Raw genomic sequence first — 21899 nt, forward strand, 5'->3', positions numbered from 1 at the left:
TCTCACTCCCTACTCCCACTTACTCTCCCCGTCTTGAGTCAGCCCTTTCAGTCTCTCCTTTCTTGACAATTTTGCCGGCTTCCCTCTCTCTCTATCCTCCCATCCCCCCTCCAGACAAGAGTTGCCAACACAATCTCAAGTGTCCACCTGATATAATTAGCTCACTCTTCATCAGCATCTCTCTCCCACCCGCTGACCAGTCCCTTTCATTTCTGATGAGTTGTCTTCGGGGATGGTTTCTGTCCTGTGTCAACTGAAGGTCTGGGGAGCATGGCCGCCGGGATTCCTACAGTCTCAGTCAGACCATTAAGTTTGGTCTTCTTATGAGAATTTGGGGTCTGCATCCCACTGATCTCCTGCTCCCTCAGGGGTCCTCTGCTGAGCTCCCTGTCAGGGCAGTCATCAGTTGTGGCCGGGCACCAACTAGTTCTTCTGGTCTCAGGATGATGTAGGTCTCTGGTTCATGCGGCCCTTTCTGTCTCTTGGGCTCTTAGTTGTCATGTGGGCTTGGTGTTCTTCATTTTTCTTTGCTCCAGGTGGGTTGAGACCAATTGCTGCATCTTAGATGGCTGCTTGTTAGCATTTAAGACCCCAGACGCCACATTTCAAAGTGGGATGCAGAATGATTTCATAATAGAATTATTTTGCCAATTGACTTAGAAGTCCCCACAAACCATGCTCCCCAGACCCTCGCGCTTGCTCCGCTGACCTTTGAAGCATTCATTTTATCCCGGAAACTTCTTTGCTTTTGGTCCAGTCCAATTGAGCTGACCTTCCATGTATTGAGTGTTGTCTTTCCCTTCACCTAAAGCAGTTCTTATCTACTGATTAATCAATAAAAAAACCCTCTCCCACCCTCCCTCCCTCCCCCCCTCGTAACCACAAAAGTATGTGTTCTTCTCAGGTTTACTGTTTCTCAAGATCTTATAATAGTGGTCTTATACAATATTTGTCCTTTTGCCTCTGACTCATTTCGCTCAGCATAATGCCTTCCAGGTTCCTCCATGTTATGAAATGTTTCAGAGATTCGTCACTGTTCTTTATCGATGCGTAGTATTCCATTGTGTGAATATACCACAATTTATTTAACCATTCATCCGTTGATGGACACCTTGGTTGCTTCCAACTTTTTGCTATTGTAAACAGAGCTGCAATAAACATGGGTGTGCATATATCTGTTTGTATGAAGGCTCTTGTATCTCTAGGGTATATTCCTAGGAGTGGGATTTCTGGGTTGTATGGTAGTTCTATTTCTAACTGTTTAAGATGACGCCAGATGGATTTCCAAAGTGGTTGTACCATTTTACATTCCCACCAGCAGTGTATGAGAGTTCCAGTCTCTCCACAGCCTCTCCAACATTTATTATTTTGTGTTTTTTGGATTAATGCCAGTCTAGTTGGTGTGAGATGGAATCTCATCGTAGTTTTAATTTGCATTTCTCTAATGGCTAATGATCGAGAGCATTTTCTCATGTATCTGTTGGCTGCCTGAATATCTTCTTTAGAGAAATGTGTGTTCATATCCTTTGCCCACTTCTTGATTGGGTTGTTTGTCTTTTTGTGGTTGAGTTTTGACAGAATCATGTAGATCTGAAACTTATTCTTGAATGTTGAATAGCAAAAGTGAAAGGACGAAATGATGAAGTAAAAGAGCTGAACAGAAGATTTCAAAGGGTGGCTGGAAAAGACAAAGTATTATAATGAAATGTGCAAAGACCTGGAGACAGAAAACCAAAAGGGAAGAATACACTCAGTATTTCTCAAACTGAAAGAACTGAAGAAAAAATTCAAGCCTTGAGTTGCAATTTTAAGGATTATGTGGGCAAAATATTAAACGACGCAGGAAGCATCAAAAGAACATGGAAGGGATACACAGTCACTACAACAAAAAGAATTGGGCAATGTTCAGCCATTTCAGGAGGTAGCATATGATCAGGAACCAACGGTACTGAAAGAAGTCCAAGCTACACTGAAAACATTGGTGAAAAACAAGGCTCCAGGAATTGATGAAATACCAATTGAGATGTTTCAACAAATGGATGTAGCACTGGAGGTGCTCACTCGTAAGTGCCAAGAAATTTGGAAGAAGCTTACCTGGTCAACCAACTGGAAGAGACCCATATTTGTGCCCTTTACGAAGAAAGGTGATCCAACAGAATGGAGAAGTTATCGAACAATATCATAAATATTACATGCAAGCAAAATTTTGGTGAAGATTATTCAAAAGTGGTTGCAGCAGTACATCAACAAGGAAATGCCAGAAATTCAAGCAGTATTCAGAAGAGGATGTGGAACAAGGGATATCATTGCCAATTTCAGACAAACCTTGGTTAAAAGCAAAGAACACCAGAAATGTGTTTACCTGTGTTTTATGGACTATGCAAAGGCATTCCACTGTGTGGATCATAACAAATTATGCATGACATTGCAAAGAATGGGGATTCCAGAACACTTAACTATGCTCATGCAGAAACTGTACACAGACCAAGAGACAATCGTCTGAATAGAACAAGGGAATTCTGTGTGGTTTAAAATCAGGAAAGGTTTGCATCAGGGTTGTATCATTTCACCATACTCATTCTATCTGTGTGCTAAGCAAATAATCCAAGATGCTGGACTATATGAAGAAGAACGGGGCATCAGGATTGGAGGAAGACTCATTAACACCCTGTGATATGCAGATGATAAAACCTCACATGCTGAAAGTGAAGAGGACTTGAAGCACTTACTCATGAAAGATCAAAGACTACAGTCTTCTATATAGATTACACTTAAACGTAAAGAAAACAAAGATCCTCAAAACTGGACCAATAAGCAACATCATGATAAACAGAGAAAAGACTGAATGTGTTAAGGATTTCATTTCACTTGGATCCACAATCCACCATGGAGGAAGCAGTTAAGAAATCAAACAATGGAGGCAGGACCAAGATGGCAGAATAGTCAGACACTTCATGTAGTCCCTCTTAGAACAAAGACCAGAATAAACAAGTGAATTGATTATATATGACGATCTAGGAGACCTGAACATCAAAGACAAAGTTAAGGAGTTGGGCTGAGCTGCTGGGGAAGGGAGAGACAGTTCAAAAGTAGCAAAAAAGTGCCAGATTTGAGCTAGCCAGCACCTGGAAGGCTGGATGAGCTGGCGCACACAAGCAAGAGGCAAGCAGTAGTACATGGGTCATATTATACCATGTCAGGAGAGACTGAGCAGCAGAGTGTCTGCACAAGCCTCTGGAGCCAGGGGGAGTGGCACTGATTTGTGAAAGTTAAGTGCAAATGTCTAACTTACTGTATGGAATCAAAATAAGCTCCCCCTCTGAGACTTTTGTAGCAGAGACGTGCCTCTATTCCCCTCACACTAGCCCCTCCCTGCTCTGCTCCAATAGTGGTCAGGGCAGTATTCAACAATTGCCATGCCTCCTAAATTGGAAATAGGAGCTATCACACCAAACTAGTCTCTGGGCTTTAGGGAAACAAACAAGCAAACAAAACCTGCCAACTCCCCTAAGCCAGGTACTCAGTACTAACTGCGCCCAAACCAGTCTTGCAGCTATAAAAAAATAGCCATGTCCCCTAAGCGGGGAACTCAGGGAAGGCAATGCCCCTTTGCTTAGCTACAGGCATAAGGGGTCCACAGAATTCGAACACCTTTCACCCTTGCCTAGATCTGTGTGGGCCAATTTAACAGCATAGGCCCTCATTAGCATAGAACAGTAGGTTATATACCTGATGCTTATTTTCAACTGCAACAGCCAAGGGGGAGTGGCAGAATAGTGACATTTGACTCTGCCCTGCCCATTAAGCAGGGTCATCAACCCCCCACATCAGGGACCTGAGGACTGGCAGCTTCACCCTTTCTGCCTAGCCATCCACAACAGGAGTCCAAGAATAAGTGGTGACTCCCAGTCCTTACAGCCAACAGCACTGGGTGCCCAAAGTCCAGCTGCAAAACCCATCCACCTAGGGCACAGGGACACACCTTCGACCTAGGCATTCAGGGGCAGCCATCAAGCTTACTCAGCACATAGCCCCCTACTGCAGCCAGATACCTGTGCCTACTCCAATCACCCTTATGTAGCCCTGGCCATCTAGGACTGTAGGTGAGAGCCTACACCACACACTCAGAGACTGATGACCTGGATGCCTGAGCTGAATTCACACAAAAAAAGTAAATGGACTCCAGGGCTCACACACCTAGTAGCAGCTCTAACCACCTGGCGACAGGATGTGAGAGCTTCAAGGATGCCAATGACCCAAGTAGCTCACACGACCAGCCTATTTGGGCATATCAAAACAAACAAACAAAAAATAAATAAAAAGCTAGGACACAGTAAGCAAACATATAATAAATAAATATAACTTATTGATGGCTCAGAGACAACAGTCAATATCAAATCACACAAAGAGGCAGATCAAGACAGCTCCAGCAAGCAACCAAAACAAAGATCCAGGAAACCTCCTGAAGGAGGATAAGGTCTTAAAATTACCAGAAGTAGAATTCAAAAGATTAATATATGGAGCTCTTCAAAAGATCCAGAAGGAGATCAAGTAAAACTCAGACCAAGCCAAGGAACACACAGACAAAGCAAAAGAGGAATTCAGGAAAGCTATACAAGATCAGAATGAAAAATTTAACAGGCTGCAAGAATCCATAGACAGAAACTAAATAGAAGTCCAAAAGATAAATAATAAAATTTCAGAATTAGACAACTCAATAGAAGGTCATAGGAGAAGAATTGAAGTAATGGAAGTCAGAATAAGTGAGATGGAAAACAAAGCCCTTGACACCAATTTATTTGAGGACAAAGCAGATAAAAGAATTAAAAAAAATGAAGAAAACCTGAGAATTATGTAGGACACTATCAAGAGGAACAACCCACAAGTGATTGGAGTACCAGAACAGGCAGGGATAACAGAAAATACAGAGAGAATAGAATTGTTGAAGATTTGCTGGCAGAAAACTTCCCTGATATCATGAAAGACAAGAAGATATCTATCCAAGGAGCTCATCTACCCACAGGGTAAATCCAGAAGAAAGTTACCAAGATGTATTATAATCAAACGTGCCAAAATAAAAGATAAAGAGAGAATTTTAAGACTGGCTGGGGATAAATGAAAAGTCATCTACAAAAGACAATAAGACTAAGCTCTGACTACTCAGCAGAAACCGTGCAGGCAAGAAGGCAATGGGAGGGCGTATATAAAGCCTTGAAGGGAAAAAATTGCCAGCCAAGAATTATATATCCAGCAAAACTGTCTCTCAAATACAAAGGCAAAATTAGGGCATTTCCAGATAAACAGAAGTTAAGGGAATTTGAAAAAATCAAATCCAAATTACAAGAAATCGTAAACAGAGTCCTTCAGCTAGAGAACTCCAATATCAGATAACAACCCAACACTAGAACACAGGACAGAACAACTAGATATCAACCCAGACAGGGAAGTCACAAAAAGAAGTCAAAGCTAAAACACTGAATATAGGGAAACAGAGCTGTCAATATGTAAAAGATGACAACAGTAAAATAGTGTAGTCATAGAACTTTCATATGGAGAGGTAGTTAAGGCAACATCAAGAAATACAAGGTTGATTTAAACTTAGAAAAATAGTGGCAAATTTTAAGGTAACCACAAAGGAAACTAACAAATCCACCCATCAAAATAAAAAAGAAGAAAAACATAAAGACTCAGCAGATACAAAATCAATGATAGTGAAAAAGGTGAAAAGAAAATACATAAAGAAAAATCACTCAGCAAAGAAAATTAAATAGAACAAAGAAAATGTCAACACCACACACAAAAAAAAAATGCATCAAAAAGATAGCACTGAACTCATACCTATCAATAATTACACTGAATGTAAATGGATTAAATGCACCAATAAAGAGACAGAGAGTGGCAGAATGGATTAAAAAACATGATCTATCTATATGCTACCTACAAGAGACACACATTAGACTTAAAGACACAAACAAACTAAAACTCAAAGGACAGAAAAAAATACATCAAGCAAACAACAAAGAAAAAGAGCAGGAGTGGTAATATTAATCTCTGACAAAACAGACTTTAAAGTAAAATTCACCCCAAAGGATAAGGAAGGACTCTATATAATGATTAAAGAGTCAATACACCAGGAGGAGGACATAACAATAATAAATATATGGTTATGTCCAACAAAAGAGCTCCAAAATACATAAGTCAAACTCTCACAGCATTGAAAAGAGAAATAACTCCACAATAATAGTAGGAGACTTCAACACACCATGTTCAGTGAAGGACAGAGCATCCAGAAAGAAGCTCAACAAAGACACAGAAGATACAAATGCCACAATCAACCAACTTGACCTCATAGACATATACAAAACACTCCACCCAAAAGCAGCCTGGTATACTTTCTTTTCAAATGGACATGGCACATTCTCCAGAAGAGACCACGTATTAGCCCACAAAGCAAGCCTTAACAGAATCCAAAACACTGAAATACTACAAAGCATCTTTTCAGACCATAAAAATAGAAATCAATAACAGAAAAAGCAAGGAAAAAAAAAAATACATGGAAACGAAACAACACCTTGCTGAAAAACTACTGGGTTATAGAAGAAATCAAGGAGGGAGTAAAGAAATTCAAAAAACCAAATGAGAATGAAACACATCTTAACAGAACCTTTGGGACACAGCTAAAGCAGGGCTCAGAGGTCAATTTATAGCAATAAATGCACACATCCAAAAAGAAGAAAGGGTCAAAATCAAAGAATTAACCCTACAACTCAAACAAACAGAAAGAGAGCAGCAAAAGTCACCCTCGGGCAACAGAAGAAAGGAAATGATAAAGATTAGAGCAGAAATAAGTGCTGCCACCCGAACCCATGGTACCCAAACCCCCACCACTGCTACGCTGGCCTTCAAAGCATTCAGTTTATTCAGGGAAACTTCTTTGCTTTTGGTTGTGCTGACCTCTCCTGTACTGTGTGTTATCTTTCCCTTCACCTAAAATCGTTCTTACCTACTATCTAGTTAGTGGATACCCTTCTCTCTCCTTTCCTCCTGTCAAAACCATCGAAGAATATTTTCTTCTCTGTTTAAACTATTTCTCAAGTTCTTATAATAGTGGTCTTATATAGTATTTGTCCTTGTGCAGCTGACTAATTTCACTCAGCGTAATGCCTTCCAGATTCCTCCATTTTATGAAATGTTTCACAGATTCATTGCTGTTCTTTATTGATGTGTGGCATTCCATTGTGTGAATATACCTTCATTTATTTATCCATTCATCCTTTGATGGGCACTTTGGTTGCTTCCATCTTTTTGCTATTGTAAACAGTGCTGCAATGAACAAGGGTGTGCACATATTTGTTCATGTAAAGGCTCTTATTTCTCTAGCATATATGCTAAGGAGTGGGTTTGCTGGATCGTATGGTAGTTCTATTTCTAGCTTTTTAAGGAAGTGCCAAATCGATTTCCAAAGTGGTTGTACCATTTTGGAAACCCTGGTGGTGTAGTGGTTAAGTGCTACGGCTGCTAACCAAAGGGTTGGCAGTTCGAATCCACCAGGTGCTCCTTGGAAACTCTATGGGGGAGTTCTACTCTGTCCTATGGGGTCACTATGAGTCAGAATCGACTCATCGGCACTGGGTTTCGTTTTGGTTTTGGGTTTTGTACCATTTTACATTCCCATCAGCAGTGCATAAGTGTTCCAGTCTCTCCACAACCTCTCCAACATTTATTATTTTGTGTTTTTTGGTGTAATGCCAGCCTTGTTGGAGTGAGATTGAATCTCATTGTAGTTTTGATTTGCATCTCTCTAACAGCTAATGATCGTGAGCATTTCCTCATGTATCTGTTAGTTACCTGAATGTCTTCTTTAGTGAAGTTCCTGTTCATATCTTTTGCCCATTTTTTAATTGGGTTATTTGTCTTTTTGCAGTTGAGTTTTTGCAGTATCATGTAGATTTTAGAGATCAGGCGCTGATTGGAAATGTCATAGCTAAAAACTTTTCCCCAGGCAGTAGGCAGTTTTTTTACTCTTTTGGTGAAGTCTTTGGATGAGCATAGGTATTTGATTTTTAGGAGCTCCCAGTTATCTAGTTTTCCTTTTGCATTCTGAATAATGTTTTGTATACTGTTTATGCCATGTATTAGGGCTCCTAACGTTGTCCCTATTTTTTGTTCCATGATCTTTATTGTTTTAGATTTTATATTTAGATCTTTGATCCATTTTGAGTTCATTTTTGTGCATGGAGTGAGGTATGGGTCTTGTTTTATTTTTTTGCAGATGGATATCCAGTTATGCCAGCACCATTTGTTAAAAAGATTGTCTTTTCCCCATTTAACTCACTTTGGGCCTTTGTCAAATATCAGCTGCTCATATGTGGATGAGTTTATGTCTGGATTCTCAATTCTGTTCCATTGGTCCATGTATCTGTTGTTGTACCAGTACCAGGCTGTTTTGACTATTGTGGTGATATAATAGCTTCTAAAATCAGGTAGAGTGAGGCCTCCCACTTTGTTCTTCTTTGTCAGTAATGCTTCACTTATCTGGGATCGGAATTGCATTGTATCTATAGATCGCTTTTGGTAGAATAGACATTTTTACAATGTTAAGCCTTCTTATCCATGAGCAAGGTATGTAGCTCTCTTTTGGTTTCTTGCAGTAGTGTCTTATAGTTTTCTTTGTATAAGTTTTTACATGTCTGGTAAGATTTATTCCTAAGTATTTTATCTTCTTGGGGGCTGCTGTAATTGATATTGAATTGGCGATTTCCTCTTCGATGTTCTCTCTTTTGGTGTAGAAGAATCCAACTGATTTTTGTATGTTTATCTTGTATCCTGAAACTATGCTGAACTCTCCTATTAGTTTCAGTAGTTTTCTTGAGGATTCTTCAGGGTTTTCTGTGCATAAGATCATGTCATCTGCAAATGGAGATACTTTTACTTCTTCCTTACCTACCTAGATGCTCTTTATTTATTTATCTAGCCTAATTGCCCTGGCTAGGACCTCCAGCACAATGTTGAATAAGAGTGGTGATAAAGGGCATCCTTGTCTCATTCCCGATCTCAAGGGGAATGCTTTCAGGCTCTCTCCATTTAGGATGGTGTTGTCTGTTGGCTTTGTATAAATCCCCTTTATCATGTTGAGAAATTTTCCTTCTATTCCTATTTTGCTAAGAGTTTTTATCATGAATGGGTGTTGGACTTTGTCAAATGCCTTTTCTGCATCAATTGATAAGATCATGGGCTTCTTGTCTTCTGTTTTATTTATATGATGGATTACACTGATTATTTTTCTAACATTGAACCATCCTTGCATACCTGGTATGAATCCCACTTGGTCATGGTGAATTTGTTTTTTTGATATGTTGTTGAATTCTATCGGCTAGAATTTTGTTGAGGATTTTTGCATCTAAGTTCATGAGGGATATAGGTCTGTAATTGTCTTTTTTTTTTGTGGTGTCTTTGCCTGATTTTGGTATTAGGGATATAGTGGCTTCATAGAATGAGTTTGGAAGTATTCCATCCTTCTCTATGCTCTGAAATACATTTGGTAGTAGTGGTGTTAACTCTTCTCTGAAAGTTTGGTAGAACTGTGCAGTGAAGCCATTGGGCTAGGGTTTTTTTTTTTTTTTTTTTTTTTTTGGGTGGAGGCAGTTTTCTAATTACCTTTTCAATCTCTTGTTATGGGTCTATTTAGTTGTTCTACCTCTGTTCATGTTAGTTTAGGTTGGTAGTGTGTTTCTAGAAATTCATCCATTTCTTTTAGGTTTTCAAATTTGTTAGAGTACAATTTTTACAGTAATCTCATATGAGTCTTTTAATTTCATTTGGGTCTGTTGTGATACTGCCCAACTCATTTCTTATTCAGGTTATTTGCTTCCTCTCCTGTTTTTCTTTTGCCTGTTTGGCCAAAGGTTTATCAATTTTGTCAATTTTTTTTGAAGAACCAACTTTTGATCTTGTTAACTCTTTCAACTGTTTTTCTATTCTCTGTTTCATTTAATTCTGCTCTAATTTTTTATTATTTTCTTTCTTCTGGTGCCTGAGGTTTTCTTTTGTTGCTCTCTTTCTATTTGTTCAAGTTGTAGGGATAATTCTTTGATTTTGGCCATTTCTTGTTTTTGTCTGTGTGCATTTATTGATATAAATTGACCTCTGAGCACTGCTTTTGCTGTGTCCCAAAGGTTATGATAGGAAGTGTTTTCATTCTCACTGAATTCTATGAATTTCTTTATTCCATCCATAATGTCTTCTATAACCCAGTTGTTTATGAGCAGGGTATTGTTCAGGTTCCAAGTGTCTGATTTCTTTTCCATGCTTTTTCTGTTATTTATTTCTACTTTTATGGGCTTATGGTGAGATCAGATGGTTTGCAATATTTTGGTGTTTTGGATTCTGTTAAGGCTTGCTTTATAACCTAATATGTGATCTACTCTAGAGAATGTTCCATGTGTGCTGGAAGAGAAAGTATACTTGGATGCTGTTGGGTGGAGTGTTCCGTATATGTCTATGAGGTCAAGTTGGTTGATTGTGACATTTAGATCTTCTGTGTCTTTACTGAGCTTCATTCTGGATGTTCTGTCCTTCATTGAAACTGGTGTGTTGAGGTCTCCTACTATTATTGTAGAGCCGTCTATCTAACTTTTCATAGCTATTAGAGTTACCGCCAGGCCTATCACTGTTGCTACAAGGAATCGGGCCTGAGGGTTCCCACCGAGTCAAGTCTGGCAACTCCTTGCCACTTCTGAACTGTCTCTCCCTTTCCCTGCCGCTCAGTCTGTTTTCTAACTTTGCCTTTGATTTTCAGGGCTCCTAGCTTGTCATATTTATAATCATTTCACTTGTTTTTTCAGGTCTTTGTTGTAAAAGGGATCATCAGAAGCATCTGACTACTCCGCCATCTGGGCCCCGCCTCCCTGTGTATAAATTTTTGTATGACAAATTAACTTGAGCTGTAAATTTTCACCTAAAGCACAATAAAAAGAAAGAAAGAAATCGAATCACATTTTGCATTGTGTGAATCTGCTGCAAAAGACCTCCTTAAAATGTTAAAAAGCAAAGATGTCAGCTTGAGGACTAAGGTGTGGGTGACTCAGGCAATGGTGTTTTCAATCATCTCAAGTTACGTGTGTGAAAGCTGTATAATGAATAAGGAAGATAGAAGAAGAACCGATGCACATGAATTATGATATTGGCAAAGAATATTGAATATACCGTAGAATGCCAGAAGAACAAACAAATCTGTCTTCGAAGAAGTGCAACCAGAATGCTCCTTAGAAGTGAGGATTGGGAGAGTTCATCTCACTTGCTTTGGACATGTTATCAGGAAAGACCAGTCCCTGGAGAAGGTCATCATTCTTGGTAAACTAGAGGGTCAGCAAAAAAGAGGAATACCTTCAAGGGGATGGATTGATATATGGCTACAAGGATGGGCTCAAGCACAGCAATGATTGTTAGGATGGCACAGGACAGGGCAACGTTTTGTTCAGTTGCACATAGCATCCATATGAGTCAGCATCAACTCAACAACACCAAACAACAACGACAAAGTAAGACATGTAATACTGGGACATATGAGGAAAGTTTTTTTTTTTTTTTTAATTGTATAATTTTTTAATAAAAAGTTACTATATTAGGCTTTCTATACAGATTAAACAAATTCTTTTAGAGAAAATTCACTGTAGAAGAAAAAAACCTGTTTTTGGCCCTAATTTTTTATTAGGCTTTCTATGTAGATTAAACAAATTCTTTTAAAGAAAATTCACTGTAGAAGAAAAAAACCTGTTTTGGGCCCTAATTTTCTCAGAAATGGAAGGACAACACTAAGTTTCAACAATTAGACTTGTACTCTGGTATGTTAAGGAATCTCTGGGTGGTGCAAATGGTTGTGCTCTGCTGCTAACCTAAGTGTTGGTGGTTTGAATCCACCAAGAGGTGCCTTGGAAGAAAGGCCTGGTTATGTGCTCTGCAGGGTCACAGATCTGAATACTGTATAGAGGCAGTTCTACTTTGACACACATGGCATTGCCCTGAGTGGTTTTGTTCCATTTGGTGCTATGTGAGGAATGTAAAACTGTCTGAACTTAACAGTACCTTTGTGGGGAAGTGGTTTATTTCTGCAAATATCTAAGCAATGTTTTGTCTTCTGTGTACTTCCTATATGAATATTGTTTTCTCCGCAGCACCCACTTAATGAATATAGCATCAAGTGTTTCTGCTTTTCTCCTGAGCACTTGCCTAAGAGCTATGAGGCCCAAGGGCTAAGGCACAAAGGAGAGACTACAGTATCTTTGGACAAAACTCCACTTGGCTCCTGTGATTGTGCCCCCCCTCCTTAGCAGTGATGCAGTTCACATATCTCTGCCTTCCTTCTCCAGGCAGGCTCTCTAGTGTCCACCAAATACATCTTTTTTCTCTTCTTTGCACCCTTTCTTGGTCAGGTCTCATTACTTAGAATATCCTTCAGCTGTCCATCCTAGCCATCCTTCACTCCAGCTCGAGCACCACCTCCTTTGGGGAGCCTTCTCAGACCAGATCTCCCACCGTGATTCAGCTGATGGCCATTGTTCGTATTGTCTACTTCCTCTTCTATAAAATGGGGATACTAATAGATTTATTTCATGAGATCGTTATGAAGACTACATGACTTAATTTGGGTAAAGCGGATTTACAGAAGCATGGTAACATGTTTGAATTTTGGTGCTGGTGAAGAGTAATGAGCATCCTACAGACTGCCAGAAGAATGAACAAACCTGTCTTGGAAGAAGTACAGCCAGAATGCTCCTTAGAAGCAAGGACGGTGGGACTTTGTCTGATGTACTTTGAACACATTATTGGGAAGGATCAGTCCCCAGAGAAGGACATCATGCTTGGTAAAGTAGTGGGTCAGCGAAAAAGAGGAAGGCCCTCAGTGAGACGGATTAACAGAGTGGCTGCAACAATGGGCTCAAACAGAGCAACAATTGTGAGGATGGCGCAGATCCAGGCGGCGTTTCGTTCTGTTGTTACACAGGATTGCTATGAGCTGGATTCCACTTGACAGCACCTAACAACAACAACAACAACAACAACAATAATACTAATACAGTTTGTTGCTGTCATTGTCAGGTGCATGGAGTCTGTTCCCACTCATAGCAAACAAAAGAACGAAAAAGAATGAAGCGCTGCAGTGGTGGTTCAGTGGTGGAATGCTTGCCTCCAAGTGGGACATCTGGGTTCCATTTTTGGCCAGTGCACCTCATGTGCAGCCACCACCCATCTGTCTTCGGAGGCTTGTGTGTTGCTCTGATGTGAAACAGGTTTCAGCCAAGCTTCCAGACTAAGGTAAACTAGAAAGAAAGGCCTGGCGATCTACTTCCAAAAATCAGCCAATGAAAACTCTATGGATCACAAAGTTCTGATCTGCAACTGATCATGGGGTGGCGCTGGACTGGGAAGCATTTTTTTCCACTGTACATGGGTTCTCCATGAGCTGGGGAGTAGACGTGACAGCAGCTAACAATAGCAATTACTATTAACTACAAACATTTGAGATTTAAAAGACCCTTTTGTTTAATACTTTTAAAATTTTGCTTGCTTGCTTGTTTATGTGTCTGTGCCTTGTCTGCTCAAGAAAGGGAGAGAGCATTGGGGTGGGCTGCTTGGAGAGCACCTCTTGTTCTTTATGTGTGCGTAGCTGCACAGAAGGCAGTGCTGGACACTGGGGAGCACGAAGAGATTCTTAGACCAAGTTTCTGTAGATGTGATGAGCCTGAGACCACTAACCCAGAAACCTTACGTGTTAGACTTGTTAAGAAAACCTTAGTCTCTCATTTGCTCAATTCCAAGGCAGAGCACCAGGTCAGGCTGGCTATTATTTACCCCATGGCAATTTGGTTTTCCATCTCAGACACTCTCTTGGAGTAGACCCACTCCCAGCAGAGCAGTAGAAGAAGGCCTGAACATAACCCCAGAGATCTTCCAAGACCAGAGCTCAGACAGCTTGATCTCCCAGGAGAGTGAGCACCCTCACTCCCTGAGATGAACAACAGCTCTGAAGAGAACTGGCATGTCCGCCAAGGTGAACAGCAGCACAAGGCAAGGCCCCATGGGTTTGTATTCCTTTTACAAGGCCAAGAGGCATTCATAAGCACGAGAAATAGTCAAATCAATAATTGGACTGGGGGTTGTTGTGGAGATGGTGAGGGTTTCATTCATATACCCATGCAGTCTTTCAATAAATGCATTTGTATGTTTTTAGCCTCAAACAATTCCTTCAATGATCATTTGAATGTTCTAACAGAACCTTTGCCTTTCATTGCCCATTGGCCAGCCATGGAATAATGCGATTTGACCCACTGAACTTCAGAGGCTCCATATTATAAACTAACCTTCTCGGACAAATACTGTACAATCCCACTTACAGGAAACATTTAGAATAGATGAGTGTATAGAGACAAAAGTTCAATAGGGGCTAGAGAGAGGGTCAGGATGGGGAATTACTGCTAAGAGGTACTGAGTTTCTATCTCAGGTGATGGAAAACTTCTGGAAATAATGGTGACCATTGCACAACATGGCAAGTGTTATTAATGTCATTGAATTGCACACTTAAAAATGCATAAAATGATTGTTTTTTTATTATATATATTTTACCACAATAAAAATTTTAAAAAATCTCATCATTTCATTCAACAAATACTAAGTGACTACTACATGTCAGCACCATTCTAGGTACTGGGGATAGAGCAGTGAACAAAAGAGACAAAGTCACGGTATACGTGATCATTATTTTCTAGTGGGGAGAGATACACAACAAATAAGTCAAAAGAAATTAACATTTTAAATTATGGTATGTCCTGTGGAGAAAATTAAGGAGGGTCAGGGGAATAGGGAATGTGGGCAAGTGTGTGCATTATACGTACAAAAGCCAGACAAGACTCTTTCGGTAACTCTGAGCAAAGACTGGAAGGAAATCAAAGACAAGCTGTGTGAAGAACTGGGAAAAGAACTTTTCAGGCAGGAAAAAAGCAAAGGAAACAAACATAAAAACCCAAACATTTCAGAGAGTGGGATTGCTGGGCAGGAATGAGTGAGTGCCCATTTGAAATTTGCGCTCTCTAAAGTGTGGCCAATTAGCAATGTTGTGTTTTTTTCTGCAATCCAGTCCAGTTGCAGTGTTGGGTTTAACTTAGAGTCTGAGTTTTGCTTGGCAAATACTACAGTGTAGAAGTGTTTTGCAGTGAATTAGAGTGATGGATCATGGAATCAAAACTGAATAAAGAGGGAAGCAAGGACTTGAGGAACACCAGAAACCAAACCAAACCTGTTGCCATTGAGTCTATTCCGACTCATAGGGACCCTATAGGAGAGAGTAGAGCTACCCCATAGGGTTTCCAAGGAGTGTCTGGTGGATTTGAACTGCCAACCATTTGGTTAGCAGCCAAACTCTTAACCACTACGCCACCACCATTTCCAAGATTATATTGCTAGATTGTAGGCACCAGAGAGGCTAAGCAGAGGACAGAAGGTGATGTTCAAGGGCGGGATGATCGAAAGTGAGATTTGGGAGGAGATGCAGCTATCAGTGATGACAAGGCCAAATGAGTCACTGAGGACAAAAGTGAGTGGCTCAGATGAAAGAGATGAAAAGCCACTGGAGAGAGAAAGAATTGAGAAGCTCAAGATATTGGATGGAGGTCAAGGTGTTGAACAAAGCATAGTCAGTCATAAGACTAATAATAGAAGTTGTTCATAAATTCCTATAGTTAGTAGATTTATTAGCTGGCTCGACTAAAGATACAAGTACTTTAAACTTAAAAAAAAAATTGAAGGAACATGTATGGGACTTCAAAGAACAAAATTTTATCCAAATAACTGTTTTTTTTTGGGTGAAAATACAAAGGATTTTTTTTTCCCTGTCAAACTTCTTTGTATCTTATATCTTTTGTTTTCCTCCTGTTGAGTTTTTTAAATGAGTTGGAGATGACTCAACGGCAACAGGTTTTGTTTTGTTTTTTGGTAGTTCATCAATGCAACCTTTTAAAAATTGACTTTTATTTTTCCCTCTACAATTCTTCATGTCAGAGCTTGTTTCTTCTAAGCTAGACTCTGCCCCCTTGTACTTGCCTTCTAAATTTTTCAGTGTTTTTGAAACAAAAAAACTTATTCCCATATTTACTTATTTCCTCAGATGTTTGTTTCCTTTCTTCCTGTTCCATCTCCTTGTTATAACCTCACTGTTCCTCAGAGTCCTTTCATTAGGGGAAAAAATTGAGAGATTTTCCAAAGCATTCTGTGGGTGGGGTTTCTAGACCCCAGTCCCTAGGAACACAGAGAGGATTTTTGCACATTATTTTACATCTAATTGGCACTCAGATTACAGGGCCAGGCCTCAGGCACATGGCCAGTGTGTCAGAGGCGGCCGCTGAAGGTTTGTTTGCAGACCCCTAGGATCAAGTGAACATCAGGAAAATGGCTCTGCTCCTCCCGTCTGCTGGTCCCTCTTCGTTAACTCAGAAATTATTAACTGCGAGCCCATCCTGGCCTACTCAGTGTGCTGATGAAAGTAATTCACATTAATGGGTGATGGCTGCTGGGCTTCATTCTCTCAGGGGCAGTCACATTCTAGAATGTGTGCATTAATCCAAATCAATCTTTAATTCATGGAATAAAGGTGAAACAAACCATTAGCACCTGATTCTGGATTTTCTGGGATAGAACAAAGGGGTTTGCCTTCTGTTGGGGCCCCTAAGCACCCTTTCTATCCCTTAGAAAGTTCTGCTAGCACCATGTAGAATTGAGAAGTAGAATTTGTGAGTATGCACGTGTGTGTGTGAGATGATCGCCCACTTCACCTGCTATGACTCGCTCATGATCTACGTGTCTCCCTCTTCACTCATGTTTCAGATCAGAGATATTAGTATATGAATAAGCCACATTAGTCTTAAATCCTAAAAGGATCAACTCTTGATCTCAAGACAAATTTCCTATGGAACATTCTTCAGACACCCAACTGTATAGAGGTTTTCAGGCACATAGTTTTACAACTGCAGAGGGTTGTGGTTCTTGGTCTTTTTCTAATCAAGCATCAGCTATGGAGTGCACACAGTGAGCAGGGAGCAGGGAGTCAGAGACAGGTGGCTCCAGAAATTGAAGTTTCAGTTTCCCAAGGTGGCCAGGGCTAAACCAGCTGTATCTCATCTTCCAATCATCATGCAAATTACGAGCAAAAGGTCCCTCATAGAGATAGTCCAGTGAAGTGATTAGTATGGTGGACTTGAGAAGCAGACAGATTTGAGTTCAGCTCCCAAGCCAAATCTACTAGCTCTATGACTTTGGGCAAGTCACGTAAATCTCAGGTATTTATTTAAGTGAGGCTGATGAGAGCAGCCCTTTCCTGAATCACCCACCCCTTCAATGGATGTGCCTGCAGGGTGGATGCAGCCTTTCTGTCCCGGAAGTTCTATTTCAGGTCCAGAAGCTCCTGCTATTCTTTGGAACACCCCCTGCCCTTCCCCAGTGGAGGGAGGGGAGACAGCGATAAAGAAGATATGTATGGATGGAGGCTTTCCCTTCAAATATGGGGATGACCTCATTTAGTTCATTATTTAGCTCCCCTCCTCCACTTGCCTCTCTGTCCCTAAGCAGTTGAGTAAAAAACCCAAACCAAACGAGTTTCTGTCTAGTCAGTTCCAACTCACGGCGACCCCATGTGTGTCAGAGAAGAACTGTGCTCCACAGGGTTTTTAATGGCTGATTTTTCATTTTTTTTCTTAGGTCTCCAGGCCTTTCACTGGAGGTGGCTCTGGGTGGACTTAAACCTTCAACCTTCTGTTTAGGCGAGTTAACCGTCTTCACCGGTGACTCCTGAGTAGCTGCAGGACCAGGGAAAGGGAGAAGAAAGCATACTCCTCTATTTCTCTTCCAGGGAGTGGCAGCGATGAGCCTGGCGTTATGGGGTGTCTTCAATTATAACTCACACCACTTGCTCTTTGACCATCGCAGGAAAGTCCCGGACCTCTATTCAAATACTTTTTTATTGGCTTTTCGTAAGCAGCTCGCTTGGGATAAGAAAGGAGAATCAAATTTCTGAAAAGTGAAAAAATATACGTAGTAAAATAAGTGGAGATGCTTTCTCCCGGTGACTGTTTACGAGAGGGAAGTCAGCGGGGCCCCCAAGAGGTCGCTGGTGGCGCAGGAACCGAGGCCAGAGTGTAGAGAAAGGCGATAGAGAGAAAGAGAGAGAGAAAACAACCCAGAAACTTTCTTCCTCGTTGCGAATAATCGCCGGCCGCCCCTCCCCAGCAGAGGCAGTAACATGACACCCTAGCGCAACGCGGAGACCCGAGCAGAGAGAGGGAGGGGAGAGGAGAAAGGGGAGGAGAAGGAGGAAAACCCCTGTCAGGGAGGTGGAGCGAGCGGGACGGTGTCCGCCTCCCGTTCCTCCCTGCCGTTTGGTAGAGGAGCCTGAACCGGGACAAAACACGCCGAGAGCGACAGACACAAAGCCGGGGGTCCCCGCTGGCGCTGGAGCGAGCCCCGGCGGCCAGGAGCGAGCGCGCGTCGCGGCGGGGCGCGGCGGGGAGCGGGGGGGAGGCGGCGGCGGAGCGGCGCGCCCAGGCGGGGCTGGGCACGGCGGCCCGAGCGCCCGCGGCGGCGGGGACCATGCCGAGGAAAGTCTCCTGAGCCCGGCGAGTTCGGCCCGCCCCGCCCCCACCGGCTGCCCGGCGCGGCCCTCCATGTGCGGCCGGCCGGCCGGGCTCTCCTCCCGCAGGCGGATGGGTGACCTCTTCCCGGCGCGGGCAGGCTGTGCGAGGCGGCCGAGCGGGCGATGAAGAAGAAGCAGCAGCATCCCGGCGGCGGCGGCGGCGCGGATGCCTGGCCCCATGGGGCCCCTCTGGGGGGCGCCCCTCTGGGCCCGGGCAGCTGGAAGCGCCGGCTCCCCCTGCTGCCTTTCCTGCGCTTCTCCCTCCGGGACTACGGTTTCTGCATGGCCACCCTGCTGCTCTTCTGCCTGGGCTCCCTCTTCTATCAGCTGAGCGGGGGTCCCCCGCGCTTCCTGCTGGATCTGCAGCAGTATTTGGGTAAGGAAGAGCGGCGTGAGGGGGCGCCGGCTGGGAAAGTTGTGCCGGGGAGAGGGGCGTGCCGGGACTTCTGTGTCCTCATCCCCACCGACCCGGGGCTCCCAGGTGCGACCCCTGCGAGCGTCCGTGCAGCGTTCCACAGCGCCTGCTCCTCCTGCGCGCCAGTCTGTCGGCACTGAGGCGAGGGCGCCGCTGGGTGCCAGTGCCCGCAGGTACCTGGGGGTGGGCACCGCATCCCCACCCCGAGCCCCCACAGGGGCGCAGTGAATGCAAGCGCGCGTGTGTATAATCAGGCTTGGCGGTGCCCTCCTCAGCACCCTCGGTGACCACAGCCCTGTCCCGTCCTGTGCTCGATGCGTGCGTTTGGCTTTAATCCCTCTCTACCGTCGGTTCTGTGAATTCTGCCCGGAGGCTTGGCTGCAGCCGGCCGTGCTCATGCTCCGCGCGCTCCCTGGGCCGCCCCTGCCTGACCCTCAGCGAGCGGGACGCTGGACCCGGGTGGCGCCCGGGGGTCTGGGGCTGTCCCAGGGCGTGGGTCAGCCTGGCCAGCAGTGTCGCCTCCTTTGGCCCAGTCATCCTCTGCGCTGTGCGTTTCTCAAGTCAAAACTTTTTTTTCGGTTTGTTAGGCGCGAGGCTGCCTATCCTGCGCAGAGGCAAGGAAGGGGCTGTGATGACAGAGAAAAGAGTCGCGCCGGTGAGCGGGTGTGACTCCGCAGCTCCGGTAGCACCGCGAGCGAGGGGTGCCAGGGCCTGGCGAGCGCACGTCCCGGTCCCCGGCACAGTGCTGGCCTTGAGCGCCGGAATCCAGGGAGATGCAAACCCTTAGCCAGCCTGTGGCCAGAGGAGGTCGTGCGGGGGTGGGAGAAGAGACTGAGAGAGCGCCAGCGTCAGGCAAACGTCTGAGGTGATAAATCTCACAGAACCGGGGTACATCCGTATCTGAACGACCAGAGCGGGTGCCAGGGAGGGAAGCCACTGCGGCGCTGGAAACAAAATGGGCCGAGTGACCCCGACCGGCTGCAGGCTGCCAGACTTAGCCCAAATGTCCCTTACTCTCAGAAGCTACAGGTCCAGATAGTAGGCTGTTTGGAAGGAAAAAAAAAAAAAAGTCAAGTCAGTAAAGTGACAAATGTATAGCATTTTGAAATGTAAATGCTGATCACAGAATGCTTTTTTCCATGTAGAGAAGCCCAGCTTTTTAAAGTTATACTTTCAGTAAAAACTTTGGAGACCCGTGGTTTGCAGGATGCTTTTGAAAAAATTAAACGAAAATATTGCCCAATAGATTTCCAACGTCCCTGGTGTCTAGTTGCATGGTGAGTTCGGGGTAACATGCCCGTTTATTGGGAGTCGAATCTACTATCGTCTCAAGGGTAAATTTATTTTCAGCATCGGTCACTTTCAAGGTCAACTTGGCATTGTGAGGTGTTTTTGAAGCTCAAGGGTCTTTCCACATAAGATGCGATAATGCATACTTTGCAGAAGACCCTTGTAAGCGAAATATGTGGTGTAGGGGGCAGCGCAGCTGACTGGGACAGAGACATCTATGTATGTTCAGTGTCCTTAAGAGCACGTGGCTTTGGGCAAGGTATGAAAACATTATGGGCCTCAGTTTCTTCATGGGTAAAATTAGGGGCTGCACCTCAAATTGTGTGGTTCTGATTCCCTTCTTGGAAGCAGGGGAAGTTTGCGGATAGGGCAGGGGCACTACTGAGGAGGATAAAAGCCAGAACAAACAAACAAACAAAGCCCACTGGTATGGAATCGCAGCCATACAGGACCGGGTAGAACTGCCCCATAGGGTTTCCAAGGCTGTAATCTTTATGGAAGCAGACTGCCACGTCTTTCTCCTTCGGAGTGGCTGGTGGCTTTGAAACACTGACCTTTTGGTTAGCAGGCTACTGTTTACTACTGCGCCACCAGAGCTCCTTATGAAAACTAACATCAGTATATATATCACATTAGCCTTCTGAAAATTCTGTCAGATATATATCCAGAATTTAGTGCTTTCACTACATACTTAAAAGAAAAATGAGGCCTGAGAAATTTGGGTGGTCACTTGGTACCTGTAACCATTGCTGTGGGGTTAATTCCAAATCATAGTGACCCTAGGGTTTCCAAGGCCGTAATCTTTACAGAAGCACACTGCCACGTCCTTCTGCCAAAGAGCGGCTGGTGGGTTTGAAATGCCAATCTTTTGGTTCGCATACGAGCACTTTAACCACTGCACCACCAGGGCTCCTTGGCCACTTGGCCACTTGGTAAAGGGGTGAATTCACAGTGATTACTCAGGGAACTAGGGAGAATTGTAAGACAGAGCTGCTCCTATTACTAACTGCTCATTCAATTTTTGACTGACAAACCAAAAACCAAAACAAACCCAGTGCCGTCGAGTCGATTCTGACTCGTAGCAACCCTATAGGACAGAGTAGAACTGCCCCATAGAGTTTCCAAGGAGCGCCTGGCGGATTTGAACTGCCAGCCCTTTGGTTAGCAGCCATAGCACTTAACCACTATGCTACCAGGGTTTCCTTTGACCGACAAGGTGGGTTAAAATGACATCATTGTGACCTGTAAATAGGACAACGCTGGCCAAATTTGTTCACTGCTGTTTTGTCACAAAAATATAATGATTTTTGGGAAAAATGAGCTCATGGTCTTAGGATGGTCTAAAATATTCCCTTAATAATATAAAGCCAAGGTATCTGCAGAATTATTTTCTTCTTATTTCCTCCATTCTATTATTTCAGTGTCTTTTTTTTTTTTTTTGTACAAAAACAAAATTTGTGGTTCGTAAACACATCCTCTCAATTTCCCTAGTTAGCCAGTTTTGGAGCAAATATTTT

At 43.1% G+C, this 21899-nt stretch overlaps 1 protein-coding gene across 1 annotated transcript in view; it reads left to right on the top strand.

The window, feature by feature from the left end:
* The first annotated feature begins 18683 nt into the window (after positions 1 to 18683).
* Positions 18684 to 21899, top strand: part of UST (uronyl 2-sulfotransferase) — a 366657-nt gene continuing 363441 nt past the window's right edge. The window contains exon 1 of the mRNA XM_010586963.3: positions 18684 to 19053. Within this exon, the coding sequence (XP_010585265.3) occupies positions 18801 to 19053 (253 nt within the window). The 5' untranslated portion in view covers positions 18684 to 18800. The remainder of the gene's footprint in view (positions 19054 to 21899) is intronic.

This window comes from Loxodonta africana, chromosome 1 (assembly GCF_030014295.1).
Source record: "Loxodonta africana isolate mLoxAfr1 chromosome 1, mLoxAfr1.hap2, whole genome shotgun sequence".
NCBI lineage: Eukaryota > Metazoa > Chordata > Mammalia > Proboscidea > Elephantidae > Loxodonta > Loxodonta africana.